The 16,313-nt window shown below is 40.2% G+C and overlaps 1 protein-coding gene across 5 annotated transcripts in view; it reads left to right on the top strand.

Moving 5' to 3' along the window:
- Positions 1-16,313, top strand: part of cdh23 (cadherin-related 23) — a 172,218-nt gene that overhangs the window by 104,310 nt on the left and 51,595 nt on the right. For all 5 annotated transcript variants that reach the window (XR_013296236.1, XM_077582265.1, XM_077582262.1 and 2 more), the window contains exons 14-20: positions 6,423-6,487; positions 7,605-7,842; positions 9,028-9,133; positions 11,054-11,181; positions 14,618-14,690; positions 15,567-15,683; positions 15,886-15,998. Coding sequence is in view for 4 of the 5 variants with exons in the window: in XM_077582265.1 (XP_077438391.1) it covers positions 6,423-6,487; positions 7,605-7,842; positions 9,028-9,133; positions 11,054-11,181; positions 14,618-14,690; positions 15,567-15,683; positions 15,886-15,998 (840 nt within the window). In the remaining variant the exon portion in view is untranslated. The remainder of the gene's footprint in view (positions 1-6,422; positions 6,488-7,604; positions 7,843-9,027; positions 9,134-11,053; positions 11,182-14,617; positions 14,691-15,566; positions 15,684-15,885; positions 15,999-16,313) is intronic.

The following is a 16,313-nucleotide window of genomic DNA, read 5'->3' as shown; positions in this document are numbered from 1 at the left end:
GCAGTTGCTAATGTTAGTAGAAATCAATGTGATTTTGCAGTGGAAGGTTACAGAGAGTATTTCTCCTCCAATGTTCATTATTGTATGTAATATAATGTAAATGCTTTTTGGCTGTTGATTTTTGGGCTCTTTGTGTGTCACCATTGTTTACAAGATTATAGTTTTGTAGTCACTTTAGTACTATCTCAACCACATCCATAGCTGAGTCTGATTGGTCCATGCACATGCCAGTTGATCTAAAAGTTTGACATTACTTTGTGGCATTCAGACAAATTTCAAGTTTGTTGTATTTATATAGTGCAAAATAACACCTAAGTGTTCCAGTGCACATAACAAGAACGTACAAATACATCAACAGCAATAGACAATATATGAAAACACCACATGAATAAAACAGAATAAAACTCAAGTTTGAAGCTTTAGTTCAGATCAATTATTGGTCATCATGCAAACTTAAAATGTTTTGCGAAGATAAGAGTTTTTAGGGTAATTTTGAATCGCAGGACAGAATACACATTTCTAATTCTTAAAAAAAAAAAAAAAAGAACAACAGTAGCTTGTCGCTGATTATTTCTGAGTAAGCTGCATCTTGTAAGCAAAAACAACGTTGGGGTGACAGTAATGGGGGATTAGGTCAGAGAGATGAAAGGAAGATTGGCCATGAAGGCACTTGTAGGCCAACAGTAGTACCTTGAAGTCTGATCAAGCTTGAATAGGTATTTTTTGGCCCAATTTTTGGGAGTTAAAGTTGAAGAAGTTGTGCGACTTCCAGCTTGTGCTGGCATGCAAATAGGATAGAATTTGAAGGATTTTTGAATGGTCATCAGGAGTGAGAGAGGTATAAAGATTTGATTGTCACCTGCATAACAGTGAAATTGAATACCATAATGATGAGGAATGGATCCTAGAGGAAACATGTATATGAAGAGGAGGGCCAAGAACTGAGCCTTGTGGAATCCCACATTTGATTTTACTGTGCAGTAGTCAGAGAGAGAGAGCTTCTGTGGGAGACACGTTCTATTTGGTGAACCATAAAAGTGCAGAATATGGAGAAGAGTTGATAGACCACCTAACAGGATGGGGTAATCAATTGTGTGATATGCTGCACGAAGATCAAGTAAAACAAGAAGAGAAGATGAGCTAGAATCAGCTGAGGCGGAGGTTGTTTACTTTAGTAAGGGCGGCTTCAGTAAAATTCCCAAAATGAAACGTTTTAAAGAGATTGTTAGAGTTAAGATGGTTGGTGAGTTGTTTGAAAACAAATTTTTTCCAAGATTTTGGAGAGAGATGGAAGGTTGGAAATCAGTTTGTGATTCTCAAGGACATCAGGATTGAGGTTTGGTTTCTTGAACAGTGGTTTATTTACAGTAGATTTGAATGAGCAGGAAACAGTCACAGAAGAGAGCTGATGATATTGAAAAGACAGAGGCCACGTGTTGGTTGTGGTCAAGTTGGTTGGTTGTATGAAAGATGTGCTCTTTGACTGCTGTCAAGACAGTGTATCCGAGAGATGCAGTACAATTTACTCCTCCCAGTGCTGACTGTTTTTCAATAGTAATATAATATATCATATATCAATGATAAGAGTTGGTGTGCAGAGGTTGATTAAAAAATACTCTTAAGAACATGTTGAATTAGTCTCCATTTCATTTGTTGTGACAACATATCAAGAATGAATACACAACATTAAAAAAAAAAAAAATTGGATGATGTGCGGTTTAATCATGTCACTAAATGCCACATTCCCGTTAAAAGAACATCCCTGCCCTAGTTATGGCTGCATGTTAAACATGTCTATTGTGACTGTGTCATGTCTTGACGTCAGTTCTGCTCCCTCATCATTCAGCGATACTGCTCCTACCACTTTGTCCCTTTTATTCAATGTGCATCTTCAGTGTAGTCACAACTCTCTAATCTCATTCCTTCATCATTGAGGACAGAGGCAGAAAGAGAGGGGGAGGATGAAGGCCTTTCAGCAACGCGGAGCTGCCAGCTGCTTTAAGCCTTTTCACTGGCAGCTCAAACTGGATCTCCAGTTTGTGCGTCCAATACAGTCCCCCACCTTTTTCTTTGTGCCTCTTTTCTTCTTTACTGAGTTAAAGGCTATTTTTTACCACTTCACATGTACTTAGAATAATTATAGCTTCATAAACATAACAGTGGATGTTTTCCCGCTGCCAGTGTCATGTGAGCAAACTAATAATACAACACCCCACAGCACAATTTAGTCTAGTTGAACACTTGTGCAAACTACAAGGTCAATCATGAATGTAATGTTTGATTACTGTCTGACAACCTCTTTCAAAAATGAGTTTTATTTAGGGTGAATGTTAGCCCACTACCCTAAGCATCAATAGCCGTATTACATTAAGGAGAAAATGTATGCAAAATAAAAGTCACTGATCTGCACCAAAATTCATGGCTATTTTTTGGTCCATGCCACATCTTATCAAATGTGTTCACTCATTCCCTGCCCATTCTAGTTCAAATGGATTTTTGACGTCTATAGCCGTCAATGGCACAGAATGAGTTAAAATCAGTTTAATAATACTTTTGTCACTGTCTCAGTTTAGATCTGCAGACTTGGGTCAATTAGTGGTACCCAGAGTTCAAAGTAAACATGGTGAAGCTGCATTTAGCTGTTATGCTGCACACAAATGCTCCCAACAGAAGTGAAATGAGAGGGACAAATTCTCAGCCTAATTGTCTGTCTCAGTGATTTTCAGCAACTGGACATCTTAACTGTGATAGGGGGGGTTGCATATATTTGGTATTTATTCTCAGAAATTGTGTTGAAATAAACATCCAAAGTACCCTCACCTATGGTCACGAGCTGTGGGTCATGACCGAAAGAACAAGATCCCGGATACAAGCGGCCGAAATGAGTTTCCTCCGCAGGGTAGCCGGGCTCTCCCTTAGAGATAGGGTGAGAAGCTCGGTCATCCGAGAGGGACTCAGCGTCGAGTCGCTGCTCCTCCACGTTGAGAGGAACCAGTTGAGGTGGCTCAGGCATCTGGTTCGGATGCCTCCTGGACGCCTCCCTGGGGAGGTGTTCCGGGCATGTCCTACCGGCAGGAGGCCCCGGGGACGACCCAGGACACGACACGCTGGAGAGACTATGTCTCTCGGCTGTCCTGGGAACGCCTTGGGGTCCCGTCGGATGAGCTGGCTGAAGTGGCTGGGGAGAGGGAAGTCTGGGCTTCCCTGCTAAAGCTGCTGCCCCCGCGACCCGACCCCGGATAAGCGGAAGAAGACGGACGGACGGAAACATCCAAAGTGACTCTATTTGGATTTGGATTGGAGTTAATGTGTGTTTTGACAAAGGCATCGGTGACCAATAATTGATGTAATTGTTCACGCCTCTCAAATTTTCAACATAAAAAGACGTTTTAGGGGCCAACCATTTCAAATACCAACCACATAATAAGCAAGTATACTGCAAATTGACGGGTTGAACATACTACAGCATACTCCTGTACAAATCCACCTGTCCAGTCACACACACACGCACACATTGTGTGCACCCACACTCATTACAAGGCATATTAGTGTCCATCACACAAAGGGCCACCATTATCAGGCTTGTGGACTCACACATACACACATAAACAGGTACTCATATATAGTGAGACATACACGTACTATAAGTGTGTTTGCCTGCTGGCCTCCCCTCTCTGATGGAAGAAACACATCATTTAACCAAACTGGTCAACTGAAAACTAATTTCTCTTTTGTAGTTAGTGCCTGAGGCCCCGTGGGGGTTTTTAGAGTTTATATTGGCAATCAGCAGCTCACTGACTTTTTGTGCACCAACTCCTTAACAACTTCTTTTTTTTTTTTGAAAAAGAATGCTGACTATAATTCTTCTGCGCAGTGGATGTTTTAACCATTTCACATTCACGGTGCAGTCACATTCAAAGTACAATATAAGCAGTCTACATAGTATAAAATGATCATCAAAAATAAGATTTGTTGAGTTTTAGTAGAAACAATTTGTACAGCATCTACCTAAAATGTGCTTGTATGCATCTAAAGTTGAAAGTCTTTGGCTTACAGTTGGCAAAGTGACTTGTCCACGCTGTCATGCTGATTGTTCAGAGGATGGGAGTTAATGACTGATGGGAGGGAAAGAAAAGATGGCTATCGCCTTTACTTCTTAACCTCGCACCCCTCTCTCGCTCTTGCGCTACATCTCTCCTTTTCTGTCTCTATGGCAAGAGGGGCACTCTAGCTCCCCAGAGGAGCTTCTGTCGCCGCCTCGATAGCTGTCACGCTAACACCCCCACTGCTATCATTGGAGCACTTATGGGCCTGTCACTCACCTGGGAGAGGGGGAGCAAAAGAGAGACAGAAGCATCAAGGGGAAAGAGTGTGCAGAGGAGATATGTAGAAGGGAGTACATGGGGAGAATGGAGAGAGGCGGAGTGGAGGATGCAGTGCGGAGAGAAGGGGTTGAAGACAGAAGGAGCGGGGGAAAGATAAAGGAGTGGGAGAAGGAGGGATGAATAGGAATTCAAGAATAGAGAGAAAGAGAAGGAGATGAGTTGCATTTAAGGATGAGCTCTTCGAGACACGGCAGATGAAGCCTCAGAGGTTAATAAAAGAACCTGACTGGAGTTCCAAAGACTTCGTATGTATTTGGTGTCGCTCTTTGCAAGTTTGCAGCATGTGCTGCCAGTGCATTTCACTACAAAGGGATTTGGACATTCAAAAGAAACATTGATTTACCATCCACGATGATGTGGAGGAAGCTCGCTGTGAATTTGAGCAAAACAGTCCGGTGACTTTTTTTTTTTTTTTACTAGAAGTTAAAAAGCTGCAGCCTCTCTGACCTCTCTGGTCAGTTCTATCGATATCCACAAAGAGAACACTAGCGTAGTAGGAATTAAGACGGTTAAAGCTGGCTTTTCTCTTAACCTTGTAACTATGGGCATACTCAGGGTTGGGATGATTTCTTTAAAAATGTAATCCATTACAGTTACAAGTTACCTGCTAAAAAATGTAGTTAGTAACGTAATCCAAGTACCATAATATTAAAGTAATGTAATTGGATTGCTTTTGGATTACTCCAATATTGAGTATGCTCATGAAGACAAAATAAAAAAATAAATATCACCACAATATATATTCTATGCAATGTGCCCCTGCTATTTGCGGGTGATAGGCACCCGGGCAGCCTAAAAATCCTAGTGTAATTAAAAAGCATGTAGGCTATTGATTGATTGGTTGATTGTTGATTGATTGATTGAAGGCCATATGCTGTTTTCAAACTGTCACTAAAAGCAACCACACCCCACAGTTTGATAGATAGATAGATAGATAGATAGATAGATAGATAGATAGTCATCCAAATAAGGATGACGTTGTGTGACGTCAACTGCAAAATGAACTTTTATCCTCAAAGTTTGTAACTACTCCATCTTCGTGTTTTATTTACATACATATGCATTTATTTCATACTTTTTAAGAAAGTGGGGGGATCTTATAGCTCAAAAACTTGACATGATAGAGAAAAACTGAGATCACTTTTGGATTCCGCACCCAAAAATTAGATAAAAACAGCTATCAGACCTAACTCAACAGCAATTGTGTTCCCCGGTGTTATTTTTATTTTCCCCATCAGGGGCTTTTACACCACATAATTCAATTTTTATGCTTAATGTTCTTCTCACTTATTAGGTCTTGAGACAGTGATTATGATATTATATCTAAGGTTGTTATTCTCAGCGACTGGATGGCAACCAGTCGAGGGTGTAACTTGCCTCTCACCCAAAGTCAGCTGGTATGGGCGCCAGCACACCTTAGTGAGGAAAAGCGGTATAGAAGATGGATCGATGGATTTTTATTATTATACTGAACTATGCCCTAAACTCAGGTGGGAAACCTTTTACTATCAGGGGGCTATTTATTTTTCTATAAAGCCCTATAAGGGTCATATAATAAATGTTTGACCCAAAATGATGCGATGATCAAACAAATGTTCATTATTGCATATTATGAGCTATTATGGGTTAAATATTTGGGGGCTTTAAATTATTATTTTTTTTTTTATATAAAAGTTCCTTCGAAGTTTTATTTGCTTTTTATGCTCTAAGAGGCCATATACTGTAGCCAAGGGGCTGTAGGTTCTCCATCCTTTTTTGCTCTGAAATTATGGCAAAATAAAACATGTCTGCAGAATATCCGCACCATATCCACCTTGTTTGTGCCGTTTGTTGACTCGCCATCATGCTAGAGCCAACACTGCTTGTGCAAGCGCATTCTTTATGATCACGATGTCCTAAACTTTCCAGTTATGAAATAATTTTGACCCAAATAACTGAAACCCAGCTTGATTTTCTTTTCTTCTAAAAATGTACTGCTTGACGACGATCACAGTGGTTCTTAAACTGTTTTCTTGTTTGTTTTGTTTTTTAACCCAGGCTACAGATGGGGACCTTGGCACATTTGGTATTGTGCGGTACTTCTTCAGCGATGAGCCAGACCAGTAAGATTCATCTGCAACATCTACACCAGGGTTGTCAAAATCATATTAGCTCAGAGGCCGCATGGAGGAAAATATAATACCAAGTGGGCCGGATCGATAAAATAATGGTATCATTTACCTTGAAAACAATTGCCGTCAATCATACGCAGATTTTCGCTATTTATTGGCCAGCCCTAAATTACGGAGCTGAACTGTAATCATATTGTTCCAAAAAATAACACAAATGCAAATTATTTTTAAATTTCTGCTTGCAGTGCTTTTCCAAATGACCCACGGTGAAAACCTTCAAAGCTACCTAAAGCACAAATCCTACCTGCTGCTCCCGCAGTCTTTTAGAGTGACTGAACACTCAATTTTGGCCTACTATTTGGGATCTTAGTAAAAGGCCGTAATCTTAGTAGATCATGCGCAACATGAGCCACAATCGGCGTGTGCAATCTGTTCGAGTGAACACCCAATTTAACACCCATTTTTTTTTGTAGGGCTGTCAAAATTATAGCGTTAACTCTGGAGATTAATTAAAATGTATTAAAGCGTTTAAAAAAAAAAGAGTAAATGTGCAGTCAAACTTAGAGGCGTGACTGGCAGGAAGACGAATAAACATGGACTATCAATGGTATTACTTTCTGATTTTCTTGCTTGATGCTTTTTGGAGAACTCTAAATTTAAATCTTAATTTGCGCACTTTGCAGAGCCAAATTCAAATAGCATATTATTTGTACACCTTTGTGTATCATCTCAGAGCAAAATTCCTTGCTCAAGTTACCGCCAAGTTACCGCAAACCGATGAATGCTGCTGAAGTGTGGTGTTCGTAAACCTGAGAGCGAGAAGTTCTTTGATTCTAAAAATACTTTCTACTTGATGATTTTACATTAATTCCAATATTTTACTCAAGTAAATATATGTTACAAGCTTTGACGAAAAAAGTAGAAGCAGAAGTAGAAACATTTGATTAATCGCGATTAATTACAAAAAATTGTGCAGTTAATTAGTTTTAAAAATTTAATCCTTTGACAGCACTCATTTTTTGGTATCTTAGTAAATCAGGCCCAATGTGATGATCCATATATCTCTCCAGTCGGGACCATCATGTCAATTATTTGTCTTCTCTTGCAGGTTTTCCTTAGATGCTGAGACAGGCTGGGTGATTCTGCGGGCCAGTTTGGATTATGAATTAATGCGCCGCTTCACACTGACTGTGTTGGCGAGGGACGGAGGTGGGGAGGAGACCACCGGCAGAATCCGAGTCAACGTGTTAGACGTAAACGACAACGTGCCGCTCTTCCAGAAGGAGGTATACGTCGGCTCGCTGAGAGAGAACGAACAGGCTGTCCAGTCGGTCGCCCGAATCAGGGTGAGGGGTTGATAACTACTTTTTTTTTCATTTTTTTTTCTTTTCTTTTTTGTGGGTCTGATAACTACTAATGACGACTACATGAAGGACGGAGATTTAGAAATTGTAGGCTAAACTATTGATCATTAGTAGGTAGCCCACAGTCAGATCGTTTTTGATGCGGAGATAATTTCAGACAACAAAACCCAGTATTTTCTCAATCGTTGTTTTCATCTAGCTCCTTATTTTCCTCTGCATTGTATAAATCATACAGTTTGTGTTCACTGTATCCAAGGAGATCAGGCTGACCTGGTGTGTTGGCTATTTGTCACTGCCACACAAAAGCCAGAGGTGCACAGGCACAATGGTAACTAATGGCTCAGCACTTCCTTTGATTGTGCCCTCAAGAAAGCCCATTACATGGCTTGTAACGGAAGGTCCAGCGGTGGCTTTGCCTTCCACAGTGCACAGTGGCGGCTTGTGTCTACACTGCAGGACTTCAAGCGATTACTTGCTTCAACGCCTGGCTCACTGTGTTTGATTAGTATAAGGCAGCCTTAAATGCTTCTGATATTAATAAGCTGCCTTGGAGGAACCGGGAAGCCACATGTCACCGAATGCTGGGTCAGCTATTTGCCCTGAAATGGACCCCACGCGCAAGACCAGGGGTGGGCAAATGAATGAGATTAAAGAGCCACGCAAACACCCCTCCACAAAGTTTTGTTGAAATCATTCGGGAGTAAAAATACCAGTGACAGATAGAAGGAGGTGATGTGTTACAGAGACAAACGTTGCTGTTATTTCCTAAGAAGGGTTTTGTGTCCTATGGGTGTCCTTGTTGAAATGGATTTAAATCAAAAGAGTGGGCTCAAGCATGAAAGCAGAAGATTTGACAAAGTGCCCGACAGAATGACGCGAGTGACGTCCAGTACACTGGAAACATCTGGAAGAGTCATAACTAAGTCCAGCCAACAACAAAATAATGAGGGGGTGTTATCGTTGTTCTTAATGTTGCGGATTAGCCCTGGAAACGTTTCATTTGGCCAGTTTTTAGCTGAGTTGGTGTTTTGATATCCTGGGACTAATAGCCAGCTTAAAATGTTGACAAAAACATGCTGACACTGATTGATTTTTTTTTTCCTGCACTTTTTCTTTTTTACTCAAATGGTATAACTGCATTTCTTCTGTACCTTCTCCTGCCCACAGGCAACAGATGAAGATTCCCCTCCCAACAACTTCATCACGTACACCATCATTTCAGTTTCGGCTTTCCCCGATCACTTCAGTATCATCATGGTGGAAGGTTACGCAGGTGCGCTTAACATCGAAAACATGATGCCAAGTTTGAGCATACAATATAATATACATGACAGAATCTAGGCTATGGACTGTATGCACACGGCAATGATGTCATCAGCTAAAATGTTTATTACTCGCTGTTTGAGTAGTTAGTAAAGGTATTTTGTGAATTGTCAAATCCCGTGGATAATGATGCCCACCTTTCGCTGAATGCTTGATGATGCAAGGCCTCGCAAAAATACACGGAATGAGTTGGACCATCTGTACTCACCCTAATAGACGGACTTAAACTTGCTTCAGTCGGTGATCAGTTTGTGTATTTTTTTTAGGCTCATCATTGGTGGGAATTGTATTAAAATTCTTTTGTATCTTTGAATATAAATTATGTAATGCAGCTCGTATCCCGGGACCACCTGAGTCCACACACTACTATTCTTCCCCCTCTGAGGCAGACGGGTGCGAGTGAAGTGTTGGATCTTCAGACAGAGCCTGTTACGCCCCGGCTAACTCTATGGCCCCCTAATGCCAAAAATGTTCTGACTCTATCACATCTAACCGCCAATATTTTACTCTAAGCTAATAATATCTTGTGCAGCCACTTCCAATGTAGCGAGAAGCATGCCTCATCAATATTTTGTAGCAGATGTAATGCCTCCTCTACCGTCACTCCCAGCCATTTTCACTGAAGCAATCACCTTCGCTCCCAGCTGTTTTACTGTATTTTGACAGATTTTGCAAGGCCCACAGAATATTGTATTCTATTGCTATAAAAACTTGGAACATACCCAAAGAAAGATTAGAGTCTCTTCTTTTAGAATTAGGAAAAAAAGTATATTTCTGTCAATTTCCGTTTTTGCAGAGATTAGCAATAGAGTATAGCTAAGTTTCATCATTATTCACAAATCTGTTTTGAACTGTGGGAAAATCAGCTTGTTTTCAACATGGCTCTGGTTGATCTCTTTGACTCTGCTGCCACCTGCTGGCCGTTTTTGTAATAACTACCATTGCTTAAACCGTTTTGTGCAGTTGAGAGGCTCCATCAAAGCCTTCTGTATGTTTTAGCATAAAAAAAAACATTGAAAATAGAACGTATTTATATGTTTTAGAGAGTAAATGAGATAACTGTTTATAGAGACCATGGTGACTACTCTGTAACATTTTGGCCAAAATATCTTTACAATAGCCTTTTTATTTGACCATTTATGACTGAAACATCTTCTTATTAGTAAATTAACACCTTAGCTGTTCATAGTGGGAACACTTGCAAGCCTCTGGCCAATAGTTTTCAGACTGGATCCGGATTCTAATTTCCCGCTGTCTGTCTGCAGATGTGACGTCATGTGTGCATTGAGTATGTGAAGAAGAGAAAATGCAGGGGTTTTTTTGACCACAGATGGCAGTAGCGATTCAATTTTCTGCATTCAGCAGCTTTAAATCAATGCCACCAATGAAAAGTGGTTGGAAACCCGGCGGCGAAGGCCAGGAACATCGATAATCCTCCTCTTCTTCGATGTCGTGACGAATACACACAACCACATACATTCAGAGAATGACAAAAAAATACCTCTAAACTTTGACAATTGGCAGTTTTCCGTTCCGTTCAATTTTCGGTGCATATAGTCCATAGGAAAAACTTGGGACACTGCTTTGGGTCAGTTAACTAACTTAGTCACCATACAAATGATCAAATATTTAGGACAATTCTATGCTATGGGAACAGGTTGATGTCGGCTCTTCAACATGACTGTATCCCAATGCACAAAGCATGGTACAAAAAGGAATGCTTGGGTGATATTGGTATGGAAGCACTTGACCTCTCATCTAAAATCAGTGCATGGATGGACCAACGGACATATTATCCTAGATAGAATGTTGCAGAAAGTCTTCACTGATATTAAAAACCTTACCTTCTCTTACGCTCTCCCCTCATCAGTGATCAGTGTAACCAGGTCTCTGGACTACGAAAAGGTTCCCGGCGGAACAATTCATCTGACAGTGATGGCCAAAGACGGGGGAAACCCAGCGCTTAACAGTACTGTCGCTGTCACAGTGGAGGTCATTGTAAGTATCGCCCTGCAAAATACACACACCTAATGTGTAATAGAAGTCCTTTTTAGCATTTCATGTTATATTCACATGTCGAAGGACTGTCTGATCCAACTAAGCTGCTGCTGTTATAATATAGCTTCATAATATTTTACAAATGACATTTTACAGTATGTCTGCCTCACAGTCAAAAGTTCTCTGTTTAAAATCTCCACGCTGACTTTTCGGTGCGAGTTTGTATTTTCTACACTATCTTTATAAAAGATGCACATTAAGGTCAACTAAGACTCTAGTTTAAATGGTCCATAGGGGCAATTTGGAGTGTGAATGTTTGTTTATTCTAGTGTATACTCCACCACTCATCCAAAATCAGCTGGAATGGGCTCCGGTGCACCTCTGACCCTGAACGGGATAAGTAGTATAAAATAAAATAAAATAATACTCTAGGACTATTATGGAAATTGCATTGGATTGTTAGAATTGTCTTAAATAATTTCAGTATTCTATCTCCTTAAAAAAAACATGCCATCCTTTTGATGCTGTGTCTTCCCCTCCTGCCGCTACAAGTATCATCAACTCTGCAAATTATATATTTTTGGACAAGCTCTCCAACTGTTTGTTTTGCAGTTTAACGTCACTCAAATGGATTACATTTAAAGACAATGTGTGAAACATTTGAAAGTTCACTTAAAGTGTTCCACATCACACTCTCTATCCAATGCAAAAACTTGAGCACATATAAGTGTATGAATTATTGCAACACTAAGGACGTTTTTCCTGCTGTTTAAAACCACAGTCATGAATATAAATCAATAGCATTAAAGTTACATGAAGACTTAAACTGCAAAGACTGCTCAAGAAATCGATGCCAGTGGTGACGTATTCGGTTTCACAATCATTTTCTGGCATACCAACCCAAGCATACTACATACTTTGACATTTAACAAATTGTCATTCTTTCACTGAGAAATTTGATGATTTTTCCTAAGGAGAGCCAAATACACAAAAAATGAAATTGTTCATGTGCTGCAAAATGTGTGTCTAGTAAATGCACCTTACATTTACTAGTGTGATATAAATAATTGATAAAGGTGGCAATTGTGCGAATCTTGAAACTGTATAAGCTATATGTGTTTTTTTTGTTTTTTTTAAGGGACAGTGGTAAGTGTGTTCGTGAAGGACTTTGAAGCAGTTGTCCAAAGATCTGTTTTGTGTTCTATGTCACATTTTATTCACCACACAAATATGCACCTGTTCGTCTTTGAAGCGTCATGAGAGAATCTTGAAACAGTAAAAGAGTTAAACAGCTTAACACTGATCACACATACTAAACATAAGGAGCATAAGGTATACAGTACAGAAGTTAGAGAGGATACCTTAACACAGTTGCGAGATCTGCACCTGTGAGTGTGAAATTATGTATCCGATTCACTACTGTTAATGTTTAGTAGTAATTCATTCATTATGATTCATTATTGAGGACCATATGGTTGATCAAAACAATTTACAGTGTGATTTACATATACAGTGTTAGATGTCCAAAACAGCAATAATCTTCTGTAAAGCTGCGTTGTTTATGTATTTGATTTTATGTTGTTTCCTATAAGAGTTTCTATAAGCATTCATGTTGCTTGCCAGCCAGCAAATTCTGTGATAAGCAGACTGAACATATTTCCACACACGTCCTATATGAGGAAGAAATGCTGTCGGGGGAAATATTTGCTGCAATGCAAAAACCATTGGAGAGAGACGATCATAATTCTCCATTCCGCATATATCTTTCTCACTTACTCTTTCCCTCCTCAGTTCGCCACCGTGTTGTGACTCATGCCACATTGGTTTATCAGCTGATGACAGCATCGTACACAATGCCCAAGAGTAACATGGAGACCGCATAGATAATGGTGCCAGTTACTGTTGCTAAAGTGTTAACATTTCTCAGGCAGCAGAAAACCTTGCTATGAATAACTATAGACAATGAGATGTGTTGGTGTAACCAAAAGAGTGAAATGGACTACAATGTGAGTGGGAGGCTGTGGGACCTGCTGCGGGGGAAGTGAATGTGAAGGTTGATGCTGATCCACAATATAGATAGATGTACATAACTCTCAAATCTTAATTATCTTCATTTGTTTTATTCAAAGGAATGCCTGGATGATGTTCATTGCCATTGTGTAGTTTCAACGTTTTGCGGCGTGAATGCATTTCAGAGCTATTGTTGTCATGTGAGGTACAGTTACAAGACACGGGAGTTGGCAAACAGAGTCAAAAATACAAAGTAAAAACAGAAAGCAGAGCTGGGTTAAAATGACCTCAAAGAAAATACTTGATGGAGAAACCTTGACAAAAGGACCTTGTGCGGGCTGGATTAAGAACTCAAAAGTACAAAGTAGAAAAATGTGCTGAAAAATGTGTCATTAATTAACGCTTGCTAGGGCAATGCACAATTTCATATGACAGAATAAAGGCCTATATGATATACAGGACATAGCAACTGCATAGCAACTACAAAATAAGAGTGAATAATATAGGCACGTAGTAACTGTATAACAACTCACTGTAGAGCAACTATCACATCATCACATTATTGTCAGAAGGCACATAGTAACTGCATAGCTACCGACCACATCATCTTAAGGAACATAGTAACTGCATATGACTAAACAAGCTAATAGTGGCTAATATGGTTAACACATCATCACATTATCATCATAAGGGAAAACTGCATAAGCATAATACAGCCATGACCCCGTTGACCTAAATAAACATAATAACTCATCGTAGAGGACATAGTAACTACATAAGCATAATAAATATGTCCATAACACAATGACTCCACGACCAAAACACAATTATAACAGTTACGCCCTACCCCCACCCCAATCCAGGTCCAAATTCTATACTTCACGTGACAATTGTGGATTTGACACAGAGGATAAATTGAGCATTGCCTCGTCAAATCCACCAGATGTTGCTCTGGTTAAAAAAATAAATTAAAAAAAGCGTGTCACTTTTCCCTACACTGTAGCAATTGGATTGGGAAATGAATCTGTATGAATTAACATATACAGGGTAGCACATGAGTGTTTAGCTCATATGGCTAACAGTTTGGAGGTCGCTTATGGTATAATTTCGTTTTTCAAGTAATTTCCCGAGTGTATTTTTTTCTGCCTCGCAACAAATGGCTGCACAAATTAGTGACATGACCAGAAAAATAATCGAAGCAATTCTGTTTATCTACATGGCTGAGTCTGCTTAACGACCTGCTTTTGAAGAGTGCATTTCAAATGAATCACAACTATTTTTACTTCGTAATTTTGAGTACATTGCCAATGAAGGAGAAAAGTGTTAGTCCCGGAGCTGTTGGATGTTGCCAACTTATTTTCCAACATAAGCATGCTCTCATTGTTCCCCCCCACTGAACAGCTGTTGTTGTTTATACCACTTGCAGGATGAAAATGACAACCCACCCGAGTTCAGCAGGCCATCCTACATTGTCAAGATTCCCGAGAACATTAATGCTGGTGAGTAAATGCCTTCAATGCACTTTTTGGCCTACACAACATACTCACAATTATGTATATAGCTATATATAAATCATGTTATGTTGCCTCTGTCTGTGCTTTAGGGTCTGCGTTTTTCAGATATTCCCCCTATTATTCACTGTCTTCATGCCTATAGTGCTTCATTTGTTTAGATTTTGTACGTTCAAATAGTCCAAATGCTGGCTATTGACTATTCAAGCTAAATCACTGGCTTTTATATTCATTTTCATGCACGCATTCAAGCCTTTTATCCCAGACATTAGATTAGCTTCCACTTGCTAGAGGGAAATGAGATATTTGCCTGCCCCATTCGTTTTCTCTCTCTCTCTCTCTCTCTCTCTCTCTCTCTCTCTCTCTCTCTCTCTCTCTCTCTCTCTCTGAGCTCCAACTTCAGCTCAGGCCACCTTTTGTGTCTTAGAGACGATTTGAAGGAGCACATTGCTGAGCAGTTTGGGCCAACGCTGAGATTTACAGGACGGCTAAAGCTGTTGGGCCTGAGCTAAGGGGTTGCAAGGCAGCGCCGTGGCCAGCCTGGATTCTGTTCATTGATCAGGCCTGTGCCAGTAACTCATGCCAAACAAGCTGATGGCCTGTTAATCCATAACTGCCATATAATTGAGATGTGTAAGAGGCTAATGAATGCCACTTGGCTAACACCTAGCTAGATTCTAGCTGTGTGTTAGCCTATTGTCTGTAGCCTTAATCTTTTCTAGATTTCAGATTAGTTTTTTTAATTGACCCCCAAAAAGTCATTCAATTATTAAATTATACTGTGTACACAGATCATCTGACTGACTGTCTCTTCAGTTTTTTTCACTTGTGATGTAAGATTGTGTTTGCGCCACCTCTCCGCAGGAGCTACAGTACTGGTCGTCAATGCCACCGATTTGGACGCCTCTCGAGAGTTTGGCCAGGCCTCACTCATCTACTCCCTGGAGGGCTCCTCCCAGTTCCGTCTTAACTCACGCTCTGGTACGTGTGCATGTGAGTGTGTATTTTTACAAACCGGATCCTCTTTTAAAGTGAATCTGGACAGTCCAAATATAACACAGTATTTTCTCAGTCACTCCATTGTTTCTTATTTAGACGTGCCTGCTGTATGTATTTACATTTGTCTTTCATGTCCTTGTTGTCATCTTAATATAGTTGGATATAACTTGTGTTTGTGGCTCAGGAGAAATTACCACCACAGCTTTGCTGGATCGAGAGCTGAAGGCGGAATACATCCTCATCGTTAGAGCTGTAGATGGAGGGGTTGGCCCGCAACAGAAGACCGGCATCGCCACGGTAATTGCTCTAAGCAGCCATGATCATTTCATCTGCAGTTGAACATTATCAAACTTTGTCAATAACAAAACGAAAACCTACACAAATCCACAGTGCAGCAGAGTTGTCCTGAAGTCACTCCTTTAATATCCGTGCTTTGGGTCGTTCTCCTGCTGAAAGATGAATTGTCACCCAAGTCTGAGGTCGATTGCACTCTGGAGCAGGTTTTCATCCTGGATGTCTCTGTTCGTTGCCGCATTCATTTTTCTCTCAATCCTGGCTAGTCTCCCATTTCCTGCCAGTGAACAACATCCTCAAAACATGATGCTACCACCA

This window comes from Vanacampus margaritifer, chromosome 12, assembly GCF_051991255.1.
Source record: "Vanacampus margaritifer isolate UIUO_Vmar chromosome 12, RoL_Vmar_1.0, whole genome shotgun sequence".
Lineage (NCBI taxonomy): Eukaryota > Metazoa > Chordata > Actinopteri > Syngnathiformes > Syngnathidae > Vanacampus > Vanacampus margaritifer.
This window is presented reverse-complemented; position numbering and strand designations above follow the sequence as displayed.